Source organism: Micromesistius poutassou, assembly GCF_964030765.1.
Source record: "Micromesistius poutassou genome assembly, chromosome: 1".
Taxonomy (NCBI): domain Eukaryota; kingdom Metazoa; phylum Chordata; class Actinopteri; order Gadiformes; family Gadidae; genus Micromesistius; species Micromesistius poutassou.
The window spans coordinates 9,559,027-9,580,036 of NC_140271.1; the positions used below are offsets into that span (position 1 = coordinate 9,559,027).

The window sequence follows — 21,010 nt, forward strand, 5'->3', positions numbered from 1 at the left end:
TGTCAAATGCGTCCACGTCATTATCCCCGAGATTCCCGACAAAAGGACCTGGATTGTGGATGGTGACAGCTGCTCCATTGAAATGTCGTCAGCTCACATGATTATAGATATTTACGTTTGTGTCCATCTATATTCGGAGATTTTCAAGAATCGTTTTAACTAACAGGGTTTCTAAAACCGCCCTTCTGCACTGAAAACATTGACGTCTCTTGTAGCGGCGTGGATGTCATGTCACCGTCGTAGCTGCTCTATCGTCAGCAGCCAGGCAGCCACCAGTCACTAGCAGTAACGAGCAGTCCAGGTAAGTCCAGTAAATGTGACTGCAATTGTCAAATGACTTGTCGTTCGGATTAGAAGCTTGTAGCTCAACTTCTGCAAAGACCCAGGGACTGTTGAAAAGAGCAGTTTATGATTAAGACATATATTGTTCATGTAACGTAGGCCTACATAGCCTACATGACAAGCCCAGACACACTGATCATTTAAAGTCATAATTTCCAAACAATTATATTTCACTAAGTTAACCGTAGTGATAATGCCAGCATGTTACCCTAACCAAATAATGTTTTTTTTAGTTTCTCCCTTAGGTGTTTCTCAAGTCAGCCCGATGGACAATACAGATGAACTTAAATTCCAAGGTGAGTTTTCCATAGATTGCCGAGATGCGATTATATACAGTTGACAAATGTTGATCGATACTTGTCATCCCAACCAGTGGTGTTAAATATTTGGTAAATATTTGTGAAGCGGTTGGTTTCACACAAAGTGGGTATGGGAGGGACCACATTCTTTCGGACGACTCTCTGATTGATCAGAGTGGAAAATCAAGTAAATGCAGAACAGCATTCAAACAAACAAATGACACCTACTTGTTATGCCCTTTCCAGATTTTGAAGAGGTATCAAACCTGTTGTCATTAGACCCAAATGCCACCACAGTGGCTGCCTCCGACTCCCTTGCCCCCCTTTCAGGGGAGGATGATGTCAAACTAGACTTAAACGAGGAAGAGGAAGGTCTTGAGAATTCAAAGGTAGGTTAAAGGTCCATGTTTTCAACGTATGTCCTATTGCCAGTGACACTCAAACATGCCTATTTTGTTTAACTATAGGGTATGCAAAAAATAACTTAAACTCGATATTGTGATTTTGCAGTGTGCTGATGCATTTCAAAGTAGATAAGATAATCTGGGTTATAACCTTTTATATAACTTTTTCTAATGAGGTATTGAACATTCTTCTATGGAAAACGACTTGAACGATTTAAGATGCATTCTATTATGGGGGATGGGCTTCTTTGTAGACATTGGCGATCACTTTTCGGCTGGGAATCAAACCCTCTACACTATGTTGCCCCCCTTCCCAACATGTTAGCCTTGATGTGATTGAAAAAGTTACATACGATACATTTTCGAGTTGAGGCAAATGTTGCCTCCATCTACTTGATCTCAGTAAGATATTGCACAGGGCAGCTGCTTTTCCCAGTTCACCACTAAGTATAACGTTTTTCTTTAACCACTGACTCTGCTCCCAGCTCTTAGGAGAGACTCCAACTGGAGGCTTCTGGACATTTGACTACTACAAATCCTTCTTCAATGTGGAAACAGTACAGGTAAAATGTAAACACACACCAAGTGGTATACAGTATGCAGTGCTAACCCTGTATACAATTGTTACTAAGAAACTATTTGACGTTGCCAATATGAAGATAAGCAACAGTTATGTATGGCCACTATGCCATTTGAATCTGAATCTTTCATTTATTATTAAGAGTTTCTAATCAATCAGGAAACTAATTTGGAATCAAATTAACTTTTTAATATATTGTTTATGTTACACAGGTTATGGACAGATTGAAAGGCTCTGTGATGCCAATACCAGGAAGGAACTTCATCAAACACTACCTAAGGAACAAACCAGATCTATATGGTAAGCTTAGCCTAAATAATTAATTCACATTTTTCCTAAAAGGAATTTGATGGTAAGTGAAATACAAATATAGTAAAATGTCATTGCAAAAGTAACATTAAAAGTGTATACATGATTTTCTCAGCTTAGCAATGTAGATGCTAAAAGATTTCTGGACTATACCCATTAGCAGGTGTCTATTTAATTTAGTTAATTAATGTTTGTGCGTGTGCGTAGGTCCATTCTGGATCTGTGTGACACTGGTGTTCTCAGTGGCCATCAGTGGCAACCTCTCTACATTCCTCAGCCAATTTGGAGACCAGACATACCACTACAGACCTCAATTCCACAGAGGTTAGTACAATCCATGCAAAAACTATCTTTGCAAATACATGAAGTTCATTATTAAACATGACTTCTAGAGCTGCCATCTAGAGGTTAATAACATGCTTGCCTTTGAGTCTTTAAGGGATAATTTTTAGTTTTTTCCTTCCTTCTCCTTTAGTGCGTTATATAGCTTTCTTATCCATGTGTAAAGTCTGATAAGCTTCAAAGCTTAAATTCCACACCAGGGGGAGTCTGCTCCCACAGAAACACACACAGAAAGACATATGTACAAGAAAAGTTCATACAGAAAAGGCCTCGGAAGTTCCATAGTCAGCCCTATTTACGTCTTTGATGTTCTGCAGGGCTCACCGAAATAAGAAATGGTGAGCCCTGCAAATATACACTTTGGTCAGTCTACTAACTCCTGGTTGTTACTGTGATGTAGAGAAATTACGGTTCGCCAAATGATACCTGAGGTTTGCAACTTTCCCATACTTTCCCTTAGATTTGGATATTAAGGACTGTTCTGGATAAATGTTTTAATTTGGACAAAAGGTAGCCAGGGGACCATGTGGAACTATAATGTTGTGGAATTATACAACTATTATATAACAACTATTATAAACCTCCCTGGCTTGACACCTACTAACAATCATGGGGCGTTCAACTACTTATCTGACCTCAGACACACTACTACTGCGGCAACATATTAACAATTCTGTGTTGTTTCTCTTTGGGTAAAATATTTAGTATCAGAAGGGACTTGGGTGAGACATTGACTGTATAATTTGGGTGTCACTGTCTCACCGGTTTTGATGGTTGGTGGCACTTGCGTTATACTACTTGTTAAATATGATGTTGTTTCCAGTAACCATCGCAGCAGTAGTCATCTTCATGTATGCCTCACTGGTGCCACTGTGTGCTTGGGGGTTCCTGACCTGGCGGAGTGGCACTGAGGGCCAAATGGGAGGCTACACCTTTCTGGAGACAGTGTGTGTTTATGGCTACTCCCTGTTCATTTTCATCCCTACCTCTGTAAGTCCACATATTTTCTTCCACCAGAGATGCATACTGGCCACCTTTTTCTCTTCCATATAATGTTGAATTGTCCGAAACTATACATCTTATTTCGAGTATATAAATGTTAGGACCAGTTGTTGTGGTCAATATGACGTAATGACAAGTATGTCTTACTGAACACATGCAAAAGGGATTTTTATCCCTTGGGGATAAAAATCAATAAAAAAGGGATTGTTAAAAGGCTTTAAGGAAGACCTGATGTTTTCCATCTATAAAAAACTTGATTGGATTGCCATATATGAAAGTATAGCTCAATTTGCATTGAATGGAAGTGTGGTTAATGCCACATCATTTCTTTCTTCAAAAGTAAGGGTACAGGTGCATATTGTCTCCCATTACTTAATCAACCAGGGTAGGATGAATAATATAGTTATGTTTGTATGGTTGCATACAATTCCTTATTATAAGTACCAGTAGAGTATGGTGGTGGCTCAGTAGATTTCCATTGATGCGTGTATCCAACCATGTTGTTTGTATTCTACAACCGTACAGCTCCTGTGGATCATACCATTGGAGTGGCTGCGCTGGCTCTTGATTCTGGTGTCCACGGTGGTCTCTGGGTCTGTGTTGGTCTTCACCTTCTTGCCCGTCGTCCGTGACCACACCAAGCTGACGGCGGCCGCTACTCTGCTGACCATCTTGATTTTGCACTCGCTGCTGGCAATCGGCTGCAAAGTAAGTAGCCAGTTTTCAGTTAGGTTTGAATCGAAAAAACATCCTTTTATGTATTTCACTATTCAATATCGTAAATTCATGTACTTTGTTGCTAGCTCAGCTCTCCTATTTCTTTCAACTATTTGAATATAATGGTTTGACATTGATTTCAATAATGTCACTCACCCCTTAAGAAGCAGACTGGGTAATAACTAGTACTTGCTCGTACCATCTAAAATAAACACTCCAGATCCTGTCCCACGGCAATGTCTTGTTTGACCGGGATACATGCCAAACACTATGCAAACAAAATATGCATAGAATAAACTCATTCATTCTTATGAGCTTAACTGGATATGGAAATAATCTAATACTTGTTCGGTTCTTTCAGATGTATTTCTTTCATACAGCAGTTCACATGGCAGCACCACTGACCACGCCACTCCCTATGATGACAACCGAAGTGACCCAACAGGCACACTGACAGTGTGCCTCTCTAAATCTCCCTGCTATGTGATCAGCTACTGGTGATAAACTGTGACTTTGACTCACGGTTTAAGTTTTATTTGTCCTTATATTTATTTTTCATTCTGGTACATTGCAATGAATCTAGATTAGCATCAACATAACATTGTGTTGCAATTCTTCCTCCCTTTCATGGCATCTTAACAAAATGCATAATCCAGACGGCTATACTGGTTGCTTTGCATTCAGCAGAAACCAAGGCAATAGCAACAACATTCCAGTTGGGAGGGGAATGGCATTTCTCTGATGAAAAGCAATGTACCAGACATGGAAATACCATTACTTGGTTCAAGGTGTGTAATAAGTTAGACATTCAAAATTACTTCACACCGGAGGGAAAACCCCAAATTTCATGTTTAACAGTGACATCTAAATTTTATTCATAATGAGTGTAAATAAACATGATTCAGTGATCTCTTGATGGTTCACTTTCTGGCAAGGGCTGTTCTTTGTTTTGGTCAATCGATGCCAACTATTGCACTCAATTTCTGTTGCCTACATTTCCCCTCCTACTGCTTAATAAAACACTTGGTTGAAAGATGTAAAAAAAAATTGCATGCACCTTTCTGTGACTTACCTTGCCATCTTCACTTAGGATAGTCGGCATGCCCACTGTTTGAGGGTGTTTAGTATACCCTGACGAGATAATGTTCCATTGTTTGCCACTTAGACCTATACAACGTTATACCCTGAACATGGGTAAGCCTACAGCCTCTTGGTGTGCCACAGGATGATCTCCCCTGGTCCCACCAGCACAAGACATCAGGGTAGATACAGGACGGATTGGTCCAAGACGATGAATGTAAGCCACGCTAAAAACGGTCACTTATTCCTCAGCTTAACCTTTGGCATAGGAAGCACTTGGGCCGATGGGGTCCTATCCACCCAGCTACATAACCATTATGTGCATTTTGTGAGGGAAGAAGGATTTGCTCGCTCAGCTGAATGAATAAAGAGTGTTTGAGTATGTGTGTGTGAGTCGTCTAAAATACTTGTGTGGACGTATTGGGCATGTCAATGAAATAAACACTAGACCATGTTGTGAGTGTGTGGTTATCCATTATAGTCTATAATAAAACAAATAAAAGTTTGACCCCAACAACAATATTAAAGCTTCCTGGCTGAATCAGCAATTATCAGATTGGTAAAAAAATAATAAACAAAAGAAAAACATCAGCATTGGCTGTTTCATGTGAATAGTAGTGTTCCCCACCACTCATCCATGAGATTAGAGTTACTTCATGTACCTGAGAAATAAATTGATGAAAGGCTTCAACAGACATCAAGGCATCTTTCAAAATGTAGGAAGCCCCTTTTAACACCGTAAATTCCCCATATCCTCCCCAAAAAACCCTTTTAAACTTCCCTCAAATCAGCAGAGGGACGGCCCAAGAAACCCCAATTAATACGAACATGCTCAGGCTAACAAAGCTAACGTCACCACCTACAGGCTCGGAAAGCTACTGCGCCCGCCCAATATGAGCTGATTCAAGAGTAGCCAGTTGTGAACTGGAAACAAAATAATACCTTTAACTCTAAATACCAAATGGCCGCCACGGTAAACAATTACATCAAAATATTTGTTGGGCAGCCATCGTTGCCTATGGTAGAGGACCGTTAACAAAGAAAGGCTTTTATGGGCTGACAGAAACACAGACACAACAAAATGTCAGACAATGATCTTCCTCATTCACTTTTCATAATAAAAGTGGATACCACTATCTTCTACACAGAGCAATATAAGAAACATGGGCATGAGTGCCAATAGAGTTGCCGTTACATGATAAGCATTTGGATATGTTCATGATTTCTATTCAACAAACTATGAAACAAAATGTTAAGTAGGTCTACTACAGCAAGACTTGGATCCAGATGGGTGTATGATACTTTCCATCATTTTTTTTTTTAAACTTTGCTTTTGTTAATGAATAAAAAAAATTTTTTGAGAGAAAATAGTCAAAACGTTTGCGAGACCGGGAGCAATGCATAAGTCTATCTTCTGCCTCAATATAGAACCAAACACTAACACCGGAGTTCAGGGACAGCACCACCTCTGGTGAAACAGGATATTGCATCCATCTTTTCCGATTGGTCCAAATTGATGGAGAGTGATGTCATCATTTCCAAGTGACATCCCCGGTACTTCCAATTAGAGCTGGAGCAACTGCATAAGTGGTGCTTGGTGCTGGGCCAGTGTTTTGATGCTAGTGTTTGGTTACCATCAAGTGAAAGACTGAATTGGGGTTGGGGTATTTTCATGACAATCTCAAGGTAGGAGATAGGCGTGGAACTTAAGAGGTTAGGAACGATACCAGCCAAGAATATGAGCGATGGAGACAACATGTAAACGGGGACAACTAAGCTACAGGTTTTTCTATAATAAAAAGAGACCAGCAGGCTGACACCCAGTGGTCCCGTTGTATTTCATCAAGATACTCCGCTAGGGGCTGTTTAAAAAGAGTATTCACTTTCTAATAACACTAATAGTTGTCTGCAAACACATTTCACTTTTTGGATTTTTTAAATTGTTTGTTCACATTTTAGCAGTTCATTTTTGTCATGAAACATCCAAAACATGTTCTTCCTTCCCCCAGACAAAAAAGAAAAAAGGAGAAAAAAAAAAAGGGCCTAGTGTCCCTTTGGCAGCCGGCGGGGCGATCACTAGAGTTACCAGCGGCTCAGTCCAACAATCTAGCAAGGTTGCTATACAGTTCTTTACTGTGATGGTAGTGCAGTGAACTTGAGGCTGCAATGTGAAGGGGGTAAAAAGGACAGTGACCTGATATCTCACAATAAGATGTCCCACGATGGCCCTGTCACCACCGTCTGTGATATGGAGAGGATACGAGTGAAATGTAGGGACGTTTTCTTTCACTATATATCTGGCATGCAGTCCTGGATGAGAGTTTTTGGGAGGGGGGGGGGGGGGGGGGGGGGGGGGGGTGTGCTGGTACTTAAAAAAGTCTAGCCATGCAGCTCAACATTAAAGAAAGATCCCAGATGCATTGTGTGTGTTTCTGTGTAGTGTAGCAGGTCCCAACAAAAAAAAGTTTGGCGGATGTCGCGTGGACGGAAGGTGGTCAGATAAGCGAGGAGGAGAGGCAGTCGCTCGGAGGGGAGGGGTCTTAAGTCCAGGAGTTAGCTTGAGTGAAGAGTCTCTGTGGTAGCGGAGGACGGCATCGAGAATAGTGTAGACGATCACGTAAAAGCAAAAAGGCTGGGAAGGGGGTGCCTGAATAGTACTGGTTTTGGTATACTGGATTTTGGCTGTGGCCGTTGAGTTTGGGCACCTTTGTGAGCTTAAGATTCAGTTTCCTCATGCATGAGTTGGGCGGGGATGAGGACGGGGGGGGGGGGGGGGACGGGGGGGACGGGACTGGAGGAAGCTTCTTCCTAACTCCCATAATGCATTGTGTTGCTTGGGATGGCCATAGGTGAGGCCATGGAAATGGCAGCTCCTCCCATGGTGAATTGGTTTGTGACGGGGTAGTGAGTGCTGCTGCTGGGGCCGGCCTGGCCCGTGTTTGCTCCTGGAAAGAAAGAAAATGTGAAATAAGAAAAATATGGTGATTCTTTTGCAATTACTTGTTCCTTGCACCAAGTAAGCAGCAGACAGCCAGGAACAATGGAAGTAAATGGTTAAGAGCCAAGTGCTGCATTTCTGGTTGTACCATGACATGACATCCAGCAAGCAAAATAAATCTGCAGTTCCCATGGAACACAAAGAAGATATTGGGAGGTGGCGTTTGAAGATCCAAGGCCTCTCAGCCATTACACTAACATCCAGTGGAACAGGTTGAAAAAAGAAAACAGAATTTCTAAAAGGGTTTGTGTATTTTTCTCCAAGCAAAAATACACAAAAATATAAATTGGTTGGAACACAAACCCTGTCCTTACAGGGTCAAGTTTTCCATAACATGTTTATGCAGAAAATGTTAGTTCATATTTAGCTAGACACAAAGAAAAAGAAAAAAAACACTAGTTTAGGCCTCAATGAAGCCTCTCTCCATCCATTTGGAAATTTTATGTTTGATTTGTTTCCGTCCTTAGTTTAGACGGTCTTCTTTACAAAGCAATGACCTTGGAACATAACTAAAGAATTGTGTCAATGATTGCAGGATTAGTTTGGTGTTTATAGTTTAAATGGTAGGATATCAGGTATTTCAGGGTCTTTCTTGTAGTTATTTGGTGGAATTAGGGTCAGGGTAAGAATATGTCTTCACTGCACAGAGGAAGGTGGGTATCATACTGTAGAAGATTGATACTGATCAAAATGTAGAGGAAAGAATGTCAGTGGCTGTTCTTGTTCTTTCACTTTGCCATAGCAAAGTGGGCTAAAAAATGAAACAAAACAGATGTGCCAGTCACCCCCAAACTCATCGGTGTATCTCTTTAAAGTCTTTGCGGTGAACCCATGATCACCATGTGCATCCTACATCTCCCCAGGGCTGTTTATCTGTTAACTCTTAGTCAGTGTTCCCCAACCTTTTTTGAATCCATGACCCCATTTTTTTTTTTTTTTATGTCCGATACATTTTGTGTTGCAGGCATCTTCTTCAAACATGCATCTATTTTTACCCCATAAACATCTTCCCCTAATATCAACCTATGTATGATATTGTGACCTTACGCACATTGCAACAACCTTTCCCTGTTAGTTTTTTTCAGTCACGAATGGGACATCTTATGTCTATTGCTCATACGTCATGCAATCTACTTTGATATCAGTCCACATCCATCCTGGCACAAAAAAATGTAATAATACATCCAAGCTATCTTTGTAATATATGGGGATTGGGTTAACCTAGCAATTGTAAGTGTGTGGCACTTTTGTCTATGGACAACCTTAAAGTACTGACAGGGATATATTTTTGTTTCTCCTTCGGACAAATGTACTTATTGTAAGTCACTTTGGATAAAAGCGTCAGCTGCATGCCCTAAATGTTAATGTATATGCATATCAGGTGACCCCAAGGTTGGGGAACACTGCATGAAGTGTAGGTATGGACAGAGATGCACCCGAGGAGTGGACATACCCTGGACAATTCCTGTGCTCATGATGGAGCCCATCCTAGAATGGGTGTGGTTCACAATCCCAGAGTTCACTGTGAAAGAAGGAGGCAAAGTGGTTGAGCGTGAAAACACACAACGACCGGCTGAGGCAGTCCAAATAGATTTGTGCAGTCTAATCGCGAGGTTCCAACCAGCGTTTGTTTCAATGCATCCAAGGGTGACAGACATCGTTTGCCGTGGGTGTGTCCGTAAAACAAAACAAAAAAAAAAAGAAATCTTGGCCAAGTTTAGTTGAGGTGAATGTTTACCTTGGTTGTAGTATGGATACAACCATCTTGATCCTTAAGACCCATTAATCACAGTATGGTACTCTGTAACTTGTTTTAAGATGGCCAGCTATACTCCGAAAAGTGCGCAGCTGACACTTTTTTTTATTTATTAACTTTTGTAAGGAAATGGAGAGTCAACGACTATTATACGACCTGTAACCACCAAATAATTAACAACTAAATGAATTGAGGATCATAAAGCTTATTAAACTCATCTCCTTAAACCAGACAGTGAGGATTATTTTATGGGTTTTCCACGTAATAACGGACACACAACTCTTGAGTGCCCGTCGTTCCTGTGTTGTTAGACAGGAACCAGTCTCCCTACACCCGTGTGCTACTGCTTACTTACCTAACGGAATAAGGTTGTTGTGTGACACTGCTGAACCACTGCCGATGACCGTACTGAGGTCATAAGCCGCAGGCATCCCTGGAGAAGACAGAACACAGCCATTACAATCAAAACACTTGTGCAACGTCGATCAGAACCTGGTCAACTGGTCCTGAGATTACCAATAGCAAATATGACTGTCCTTCGTGTTTTAATTGTGGGTCTTTGGCCATCTAATCGTGCCCATTTAGCTGTATCTTAGAGAGTTCCTTCCTACGTTTCCATTGTGGGGACATCTTCCCCTCGCATTTATGTTTGAGGGCTTTCAGTTCAGGGGAGGCCATCCAACAGCATTTGAATGTGCACCACTATAAAGCCCAGTCGGGACCATATTTGTGATAATGAGGGATATAAAAATATCACTTAACTTTGCTCACCATGCATGCGTTTTGTATCCCCCAAAGCTGACAATGCAGAAAAGAGACGTTCCCAAAACCCTTTTCATTGTCAACTACCTTCCTGTCCCATGCTGCTTTTTATCCCAGAAACTGGAGCAGTCAAGTCTGTGTGGCGCCTGCTTCCAGAATAACGACATGGGAAGTTTAAGATGTAGCGTTATTTCTAGTTCTACGTTGGGGCCAGCACGCTTGCTGATAAAAAAGTATCGCTTTGGGCCGCCTGCTACACCAGGCCTAAACGACAGCTTACTTGACTTCTGGGGAGCGAGTCAATTCAGCCCCGTTTACCTGACACGGCCATGCCCTGGCTCATGCTGTATGCCCCCCCTGTGTTCCACATGTTCTCTGAGGGGGAGGAGTAATGGGAGCCCGGAGGGGGCGTTGGGCTGGTGCCTGTGTACCTACAAATACATGATAGGAACGCAGGGTTAATAATAGTAATAAAATGGCGGCACAATACAGAAAACAATCGCTAAATGATATGGTTTAATATGATTGACAAGATAACAAAATACCAAAGAACGGCAGAATAACACCAAATATTGTGAAGTGTACTGCAATGAAATGCTCATTGAAAAACCCTTGAAGTAAAACTTGCAGGAATAAAGGACAAGTTAAAACAAACACAGAAGGGTTAGACAAACAGAAGAAGGGGGAGGAAGACATCTGTGTGGCTGTAGCAGTGTATTATTGCTTAAGAGTGCTCCTTCTTTACTTTATACACAAACTCGTCTCAATTTTGGCTTGCAATTTTCACACCGGGGTTAATAAAATAACTAACAATTAATCTTAATATCAACATATAACTACATGCTTAAGACCATAGTATAAAGACTCACCTGAAAAACGGGTTCTTCAAGTCCAAAAGGTTGCTGGACTTAGATCCTGTCTGGTCCACTTGGGCGACAATACTGATGTCATAGCTTTGTCTATAATAAGGATGCAGGGTGATCATAACAATTATGTTAATATCCAACCAGATTTTCAGAGGCTCAGTTATACTTTGTGTAGCATTTTCTGCATGGAGTAGAAATGTTGAAGGACATTAGGTGTCAAACAATAAACCAGCACCATCAGATTCAAGTTACTGGTATACATCTGCATTAAGCAGATGATTTCATCCAAAGCTTTTTACAAGTTAGGCTGCGAATTGAGGCGTACAAATCTTTTTTTTCTCCCCACTCCTATTCTGAGACGAAAACACTACATTGTAAACGCTCACTAACAGTGTTCACATGTCACTACGTGCGGCCAGCCTACCTCTTGTTGGCGATCAGCAGTGCAGTGCCAGAGAGCGTGTCCCCGGCCTTGGTAAACAGCGGTGACTGGAGTAAGCAGCGGACTTGGTACCAGTGGGTGAGGGGCTCGGTGGGCGCAGTGGACAGCCAGACGGTCGTCCTGAAAGACAGGCAGAAGAGACACGCAGCAGGGGCATTACAAGCCAGGAAGAGCCGTCAACTAGACAAAGACGGCTGGGCGATGATGGCACCGCGACGTGGAGCAGAGATTCAGAGATATGAGAGATGATGTTGACTTACACTGATCCGATAAACGCCACGTCAAACCAGAAGGCCAAGCCGTGCACCAGGCCAGAATGCATCATGTGGAACTTGAAGGGTATCTCTATTCTTTAAGCAGAAGAGAATAATAAAAAAAAAATGTTAACCACTTCTGTAAATGCAGTGGATATTGCACACACACACACACACACACACACACACACACACACACACACACACACACACACACACACACACACACACACACACACACACACACACACACACACACACACACACACACACACACACACACACACACACACACACACCTGTAAAGATCCTCTTCCTTGGTATCCAGGAAGTTGACTGTGTACTTGACCGACTTTGCCATTAAAATACGGATGTCGAAAGTGTCCTGTGCACAGGGAGAGAAGCCACACGATGAGGCACTAAAATTCGGATGGCTTTTCTAGCATGGATACCATCAGAACCGGCTTGAATTCATCATTCTTCAAATAGAAAAATACCAGGTTGCATTAGACCTTTCTGCGGATCCCTATACGAGGTTCCTCAGACTACCAGTATTTGCTTGTGTGTATGTGCATTACGTACCACAATGGGCTGGCGGAAATACTCGTCGACGGCGGCGCCACGCAGGGCAGAGAGGTCAACGCCGTGGAAAGAGGGCTGGTACCTAAAAGGTAGAGAGCATTTCAGCATTAGAAACTACAACTACGCTAGAGACTGTCAAAGCAGTTCACTGTAATTGTCAATTCTGATTAGCTAAATGAATGAAGGCCATGTCTACAAATGAATGATGCATGTCAACCCCTTTGTTTATGAAATCAAGCACCCACACAGATTTGTGATCAAATCTTTAAAATATCCAATGCCAATGAGCTGTTCTCACCAGAAGTTGGCCTTGGTGAACTGCTCCATGTAGAGTTGTTCATCTGTGAAGGGGGCCAGGTGCACGTCACCAAGGGTGGGGAACATTTTTCCTGGTGAAAAGAGACATTAAATTATTGCATTTGTAGATATGCAGAATTGATGATTGGTAACAGTTAGATTGGTAACAAATCTTTTTTTATTTGCAGCCAATTAATTAAAAAACGGAAATCCTCACAGTGTGTTAACTTCCCTCCAGAGTTAAGTAAAATGAAGAGTGAGATTTAATTTTCCGAACTCCTGACAGATCAGTGGCAGGTGTGGAAAGCACAGTTGACAGCAACTGAGCTTGTCCAGAAAGAGACGCTTTACCCCAGTATAATCCAAGAGAACTGTTAATAGACATCTAGACTGCATTTTGATACAAAGACAGCAACGGTTTAAGCATCTTCCTTCTGTCCATATGTCAAATAGCCATTAAATGTCTTTCCAATTTGCATTACCAGAAATAGTTAATCAACACAAAATTAACAATATTAGCTATATAGCTATATAGTATTATACTATATTTCGGTAAGCAATAGGGAAAAACCAATGCACAGAAGAATAGGTGGGGCATTATAAAAGTACGTATATCTGCACGTTAATGACCAGTGTTTATGAGCTACTTCTCATTGCTCACCGTTGGGTTTGAGGAACTTCTTTGCGTGCAGGTAGCTCTCCAGCATTCGCTCGTTGAACAGCATGTAGCCCATGGGCTCAGAGATGATGATGTCCACCTGCTCGGGGAGGGTCACCTCCTCCACCTTGCCGGGGATGACCACCACACGGTCGCCTAGACGGTTGCTGTTCACCAACACCTAAAGTCCACCCAAACACAATGAATCATGGTAAAATGGCAGAGCCAAAACCCTGTTCAAGTCTTTTGGCCCTTTCCCACCGACAGTACCAGCTCAACTCGCCCCTCCTTTTTTTGCGTTTCGATTGCCAAAATTAGGTACCTGGTACTTTTTCAGTCTCACCTCCACTGAGGTTCCAGGAGAGCTGATCTGATACTTTTGTGTGACGTTAACAGGCTGCTGGCCACTGATTGGCCAGAGTGACGCCACTGGACAAATAATGATGAGCGCGACATAAGAGCCTGACACCCTACCCCAGCGGTTCCCAAACTTTTTTTCCTGCGCAACCCCTTCTACGTCCCAACCGGGTTGCCGCACCCCAAATCCCCACTTCAAAAAGGAGAAAAAAAAAATGCAACAAAGCTTTGTTTTATCTTTTTGTTTTATCGCCATGATGCGCAAATTTTATTTGCGCATGATTAAACATGATATAAGACTCATGTTTAATCATGCGCAAATAACCAGAACACACATGACAATAACAACATCAACAAATATCCAACAAATAGGACAGCCAAGGGACATGACTGACGTTGTGTGCAAGATCTGCTCATGTGTGATACGCGCAATAGACGGGCAGATGACCGATCTTCACCACTTTATGCGCCTCGCAGAAGTTAATAGAAATGATGATGAACAAAATATCACAGAGCATAGAGCATGATTGTGAACGTTTACAATGTCTCATGTCAATTTATAATCTGCAAAATGTGTCTGCGTTGGCCGACTTACTTTTTTTTAGTTAGGATATTGATGCTGCGCGCCTCCTATTTGCAACGGAATTTGTTTAAGATATAAAACCATTTTCATTTTTAAATAGTACCACACTTTGGGAATCCCTGTCCTACACCTTAAAATACTAGCATCAATGTTCAGTCAACAATAGTGATTGATTATTGAACATGGCAGGATCAGCACGCAAGAACACGCCGTGGACCATGACAGAGGTGGAGACGCTCCTGTGCGTAACCCTGTCTGTTTATGAGTCGCGTATGTGTCGCAGTTTTGCGCATGCGTGCTACGACGACCCGCCCAAATCAACTTAAGCTTTAATCATGTTAAAGGCTCATCTTTGTTGTATCTGACCAGGTTAGAATCATTGATAGCGAAACATGTAATTTTATAAGAGACCTGGCCAATAGAGCAGCAGAATACAACATACACATACAATACAACCATTACAAATATTTTTATTTTAATGGATTAATAGACTGAAATGTTATATTTGTGTTAAACAAGAAGTACGACGTTCAAACTATTTAGATGGAAACATTTCTTGCGAACAATGTGTGTGTGCATGTGTCTCACCTCGGCGTGCTGTGCCATAGTGCTGGCCTCCACAGCGTAGACCTTCCGCGCTCCGGCTTGGGCTGCGAAGAAGGACAGGATTCCAGAGCCACAGCCCACATCGAGAATCACCTGAAGAGAAGATCAAAGTTACAAGAGCCCGGTGAGGCGTTTCGGTTTAGCGTTGTGTATTGATTTACACTTTAATGTTGTTGATACTGTACAAATCAACACTCACAGAGCCGAGAAATAAACGGTTACCTTGTCTTTGAAATCGACGTGATTCTGCAGAATGGCCCGTTGATAGGTGCCAGTCCGGACGTAATCCTGCATCATGTTCTGCTGCTGGGAGAGGTAGCCATAGAACTGCAAGAGTTCCCAGAGAGAGAGTCGGAGGTGAAAGATCGGACATGAACTTGTCAAGTATACAAGAGCATATAAGAAAAAAGCCATCAAGCTATTCTACCATGTATGGCTGGGCTTAGAATAAAATCTTGAGCAACGGTTTAAGCACCTTCCTTCTGTCCACATGTCAAATAGCCATTTAAGGTCTTGCCAATTCGTATTAGCAGAAATAAATAATCAATACAAAATTAATATTAGCATACTGTATTTCGGTAAGCAATAGGGTAAACCAATGCACAGAAGAATGGGTGGAGTACTGGTATCGGTGCATCCCTACAATCTGATATTATAACTGTTGCATTATTCAATACTATTGGTTTTAGTTTGTTGTCCCTCCCCACCTGGAAGTACTGCACAGCGGATGACTCCTCCGTCCGGTCGCTGAACACCGAGCGCTCACCACTGTGCCCACGGCAGTTCTTCAGAAGGTTATAGAATGATGAAAAGTCTGGAACAGAGGACATGCATACAATTGAGTAAAAGGTACAAGTTAATATTTACTCACTAAAAAGAGATGGATCTCATAAAGGAAAATTGCGGAAGCATCCATTGTAAAATATGTTGGTCATTGTAGGCTGTAGTAAGCCCTCTATGAGCAGGTGACATTTTACAGGTATGATCAAAGTCGAAGCTGTTGGTTACCCTATAGACGCAGTCTCTTTGAAAATAAAAACAAACATACTTTCAGCCTTATATATACGTATACATTATAATATAGACTAATTACCATAATTAATGTACAATAATTAAATACAAACAATGCGTTTCAGCATACAGAACAAATGCGGTACATTCAATTCAGCAGAAGAGCAAAAATGTACTACTGAGTACAGAAGGAGAGAATTATTCTGCCAGCGTGAGTGGTATGATACGACAGCTGCGGCTGACAGGTTGCATTGACTTTCTCTGGATCATCTTTAATTGTTTAGAAATGCTGCCAACCTATAGACGTTTCTTTCCTGCCTTTTTATTTTTACTAACAGTTACTAACAGTCACTACTTAGAAAACTTACTTAGAAAATAAACAATTGATTAGTGCCACTGCCAATACACTAAGTGGTTATCAAGCAAACAATTAGGACATTTATTGAAAGCAAAACATGGCAAATTGCATACAGAAGAAAAATCCCAGACTGAAAGAAAATAACCAATTGTATAGCTTATCGGCTTTCCCTTCTAGAAGTCAAGCAATGCTGTGGAATCATTGATTCAGCATCTCCATCCACCCAATGGAATGTCTCGCTGTTATACACACAAATTTACAGACACCGCAATTCGATTATTAAGGACGAAGTGTCTACTAAACGTCTTCCTATCATAGATTTTAATCTTCGAGGTCACCCCTACTAGATTACAGAATAGCGCATGTCAAAACAGAAAAGAATTGATTAAAGTAAATATGTGCTCTGTATGCAAATGCACTTAAACCTGCATGGTTGACAGCCATCCGGTGTTTGCATGTTTAGGAGACAAATGCAGATAGCCTTTAGGTGCATAAACAGTGTCTGAATTCTCTGCCTTACTTGTTTTCCTAAATCACAATAAGTTTTTCTGATATTGTCTTAAGATTTCTGTACTGTAGTAAAACATAAAAATACTCTTCACTCCAGTATGACAATGTCCATTGAAAATGTATTTCTCAGCTTGAGGTTTTTAAATATTTAGTGTGAGTGTGCCTGCATGCATGCGTGCGTTTACCAGCTGGTGAGGCGAACTGTAGTAGGACGCTGTTGCAGCCCAGTGTGATGATGAACGACTGCTTTCCCACGCGACTGCACTCCGTCTCCCGGGAGACAGAGCACTTGAACACGCATGTGTCCTCTCCTGAAAATGAAAGAACAGTGAATTGGTTAGGATTTGGAAGACGCACATCTACAGCCTCAGTCTCTTTAACTAAACTATCTTTATGTATATCAAGAAAATAACTGTAGTAGCATACCACCACCGTAAACATTCACCAACAATAATAATATATATACTATTAAATATAATTCAATAGTGTATAGTAATTCAAATAATAGTTTCATAATGTTTACATATATTATACAAGTCTACAAATTAACAGATGCATGCCTGGAACCTCGACAGATTTTCAAAGGGCGCCATTAACGTTTGCAGCCTAAAATGCCTGTAGACGCAATTGGATAGACCTAAAACCAACCAGGGCATCAGAATCCACCCTATATTAAATAAACAGTTGGGATTGGCCCGACCTGGACCGTTTGAAAGGGAGTGGGGCATATGCCAGAAAAGATATAACATGAGCTTGCAGGTTAGACTGGTCGGTTGGGTAAAGGAGCAGAAGTTTGCTGAGTTCCAATTGCAAGTCAATATAGTTTGTTTGAAAATCTGCCCATTTCTGGCATGAAAAGTTATCAGGAAGCCTCAAAGTGAAGGCACAGTGGGCAAGCTCTGAATGGCGTTGGCTTGACTTATTCTTGCAACTCTGCACTCAAGGCCTTTAAAGCAATGACGTAAATAAAATGTGTTGCTCCGTTTCAATTTTTTTTTTCCAATAACAGTTATGTTAGGCATGCAGTTTGTTGCAGGACGGTAAGCTTAGATTACATTGCGTAAGGTCAAGTATAACCTGAGGAGAAGGGTTGACTTTAGGATAAGGATCCAAACTTTGACAGCTGGATCAACTTAATTGCATGATCCCCCTTACTCAATAGTGAAATCGAATAGGAGTGGGCAGGTCTACTTTACATGCAAATAATATGACTACAAATGAGTAAGGCGATGGGGTCCATCTTATTTCAGCATTTCACGCACACGCGGTTGGTCACCCAACAGCTTGAAAACTGGTGGGCTCATAATACCGGCAGGGGACTACGCTATTGTTCCGGTGAGAACAAAGATGAATGCTTAACTAATGTGGGCCCCCTCTCGCTAAGAAAAGTAGGAAAAGATCAAATACTAGCCATTACTAAAGGCGCCGTATTTAAGCCAGGATTGTGCTTGCATTATTACCGGTACATTACAAAAAGGGTACAGTCAGTCAGCCTCGAGTCTGTGCACCGTAATGGATAATGAAAAACCAGCTAGTCCTACTTTCTCATGCCCAAAAACAATCGCGAGTTTGCTAGCTTTAGCCATAACGCTACTGGGGGTACTCGAATCATTGTAGTTAAATCAAAACCGCCCTCAACAACAAAGGCAAGACGGGCACCAAGTAGGCATGTTGCATCGCGGTCCTCAGTTCAAACTGTGCGGTATTGTTCAGCTAGCCAGGTATTATGGACATTATAATAAAACGGCTAGCTGATACAGCCGGACGCTGGCGTTCGTGCTGCAAGTTTCCCCATGCCGTCAAAATGCCGCGGGGAACAAATAACATGTATTTTAAAACCCCCCTGGGCCATAAGAACGGCCCCGCTTTCCTCGGCTCCATTGCGATTTGCACGAAATCAAGCTAAAGTTGGATCCGCGCTAGCCGTCTTTCCTAGGTTACCTCTGCATATGGACCGACTAGCAGTATATGGTACATAGCATTAGCATTAATAGCTATAGCAGGCCGAACATCTGAAGATGGGCAAATAAACAGCCCCGCTCACCATTGGAGAGATTGATAAGTGCCGCGTCTTGTGTGGTTTTCACTTCAAGACGCAATGGTTGTTGCTCAGAGTGGCGCTGTATGTCTCCGTTCGCATCTCCGATGGAGAGGAGCCGCACGCCGGGAAACACCGACATCGCCATCTTCGATCTGGAGAGGTAGAGATAGCTGCGAGTCGGCGGCGCTCACGTCCAATAGAAATGTGCCGTTCTTCTTCGCTCTTTGTTTGTGCGCGTGTTTGCGCGCGCGTGTGTGGTTATGGTGTTGGTGGACATAAAATAGAAACGAATACGTCTTGAAGACACATTGACATGGCTGGATGGATCTATGTGCATTTGGCCCTCAGTGTTGTATGATGAATGCTTCTTTTATTTTTTTCGTATTCGCATGTTGATCTCAGGTATCAATGTGCGATCAACCATTATTGCGCGATTCATTTGATTGATGTTGGCATGATGACATGCCACATAATTGTAATGCTGAAAGGATTGGCGTTACCATTGTCATACCTTTTATTTTTTCCTTTACTGTACAATATACTGGCGGGAAATAATGGGGCGTTCAAGTGCCCTTCAGGGACTAGGAAAGTTTATGACCTTCCGACGATGAAGAAACGTTGGCTACGTCAGCGTTCAATTCAGATCACCATTCTCAGTTTCTATAAATCCACCATACATTCTAATAAATAATACTCATCTTGTCAGTTACAAAAAAAGGAAGATCAATAAAAGGCCAAGAATCAGATTCAATCATTGAATCTATATTTTAAGGGTGTGTGTGTGTGTGTGTGTGTGTGTGTGTGTGTGTGTGTGTGTGTGTGTGTGTGTGTGTGTGTGTGTGTGTGTGTGTGTGTGTGTGTGTGTGTGTGTGTGTGTGTGTGTGTGTGTAGGGGGTGGGGTAGGTGTGTGTGTTTGTGTGTCCCAAGTCCAACTGAAGGATTGCATTGTTTGGAGGCTGCAGGGGACACTATCAACTGCTTTAGATTGCACTGCATCACGCAATCACATTGAAAATGTTTTATGCTCTTTTTTAGGTTATTGAACAAGTAACACATATCTAGGTGTGGTATAACCTCAGAATATCAATGTACAGTTGCAAAGATGTTTCCTTGATGTGACTAGCAGCAGTGGCTGCTAGTCCAGCATGTGGCTGCCTGTACTACCAGTATGTTTATCTTCCATGCAACATATGACCCTCCATGAACGTATGATCCTCACCAGAACTGTGGTCTAACTATGCGATCGAAATCAGGTCATTTACCTGCCTCAAATCATAACTTTTTCTTCACCAAGATACATTCAAATCGATAGATGTATGTATATATATATATATATATATATATATATATATATATATATATAATTGATTAAATAACATGTAAAATCATATAAATTATTTCATATTTACTCTAAACAGACTTAACAATGGAAATTAGTTTTTATGAAAAAGCTACATAACTTTTTTTTCAAGCCATAGTTTATAATGAATAAATTACTATGTTTGTACTGGCCTATCACAACATTAATTCACTATCTTAACTATCCTAACGCAAATTCAAGGTTTCATTCAAATAAAAAAATCAAACATCAGTCAAATTAAATACATCTATTTTATTAAAATCCTTTAATTTTGAAAGAGTTACACTTACAGTGTTTTATTTCTCTATTTCTATTAGTTATTTCTCATTATGAAAACGTATTCCTTATTTTGTTGTGATTACTGTTCCATAATATATATTCAGTATATGGTCCCTATTTGAAAATACATTTTTCCACGAGGTTTATTTTTTTGCAACACACACATAAAGCATTGGAGGGCGGAACTTGTCTTACATGAATAACTTCCGGTTCAA

The 21,010-nt window shown here is 41.4% G+C and overlaps 2 protein-coding genes across 4 annotated transcripts; one reads left to right on the top strand and one right to left on the bottom strand.

Annotated features, from left to right (window-relative positions):
* Positions 1-45: 45 nt before the first annotated feature.
* On the top strand, positions 46-6,026 carry yipf2 (Yip1 domain family, member 2). Its single transcript, XM_084488123.1, has 9 exons — positions 46-301; positions 576-638; positions 888-1,030; positions 1,531-1,608; positions 1,838-1,925; positions 2,142-2,258; positions 3,100-3,266; positions 3,804-3,986; positions 4,357-6,026. The coding sequence occupies exons 2-9, from the start codon at positions 608-610 to the stop codon at positions 4,447-4,449; spliced, it is 900 nt and encodes a 299-aa protein (XP_084344249.1). The 5' UTR covers positions 46-301; positions 576-607; the 3' UTR covers positions 4,450-6,026.
* Positions 6,027-6,159: 133 nt separating this feature from the next.
* On the bottom strand, positions 6,160-19,301 carry carm1 (coactivator-associated arginine methyltransferase 1; the record flags this gene model as incomplete). 3 transcript variants are annotated; one of them, XM_084488122.1, is made up of 15 exons in its annotated part: positions 6,160-8,020; positions 10,185-10,262; positions 10,910-11,022; positions 11,461-11,550; positions 11,882-12,019; positions 12,160-12,249; positions 12,453-12,538; positions 12,736-12,817; positions 13,034-13,124; positions 13,694-13,871; positions 15,219-15,329; positions 15,459-15,563; positions 15,944-16,050; positions 17,301-17,426; positions 19,160-19,301. In XM_084488122.1, the coding sequence occupies 15 exons, from the start codon at positions 19,299-19,301 to the stop codon at positions 7,884-7,886; spliced, it is 1,674 nt and encodes a 557-aa protein (XP_084344248.1). In that variant the 3' UTR covers positions 6,160-7,883. The 3 variants fall into 3 exon arrangements, 1 of the variants encoding a protein (XP_084344248.1); XR_014641712.1 differs by lacking the exon at positions 10,910-11,022 and having other exon boundaries at positions 7,964-8,020; positions 19,160-19,300; XR_014641713.1 differs by lacking the exons at positions 6,160-8,020; positions 10,910-11,022 and adding an exon at positions 9,526-9,595 and having other exon boundaries at positions 19,160-19,300.
* Between the last annotated feature and the right edge of the window lie 1,709 nt (positions 19,302-21,010).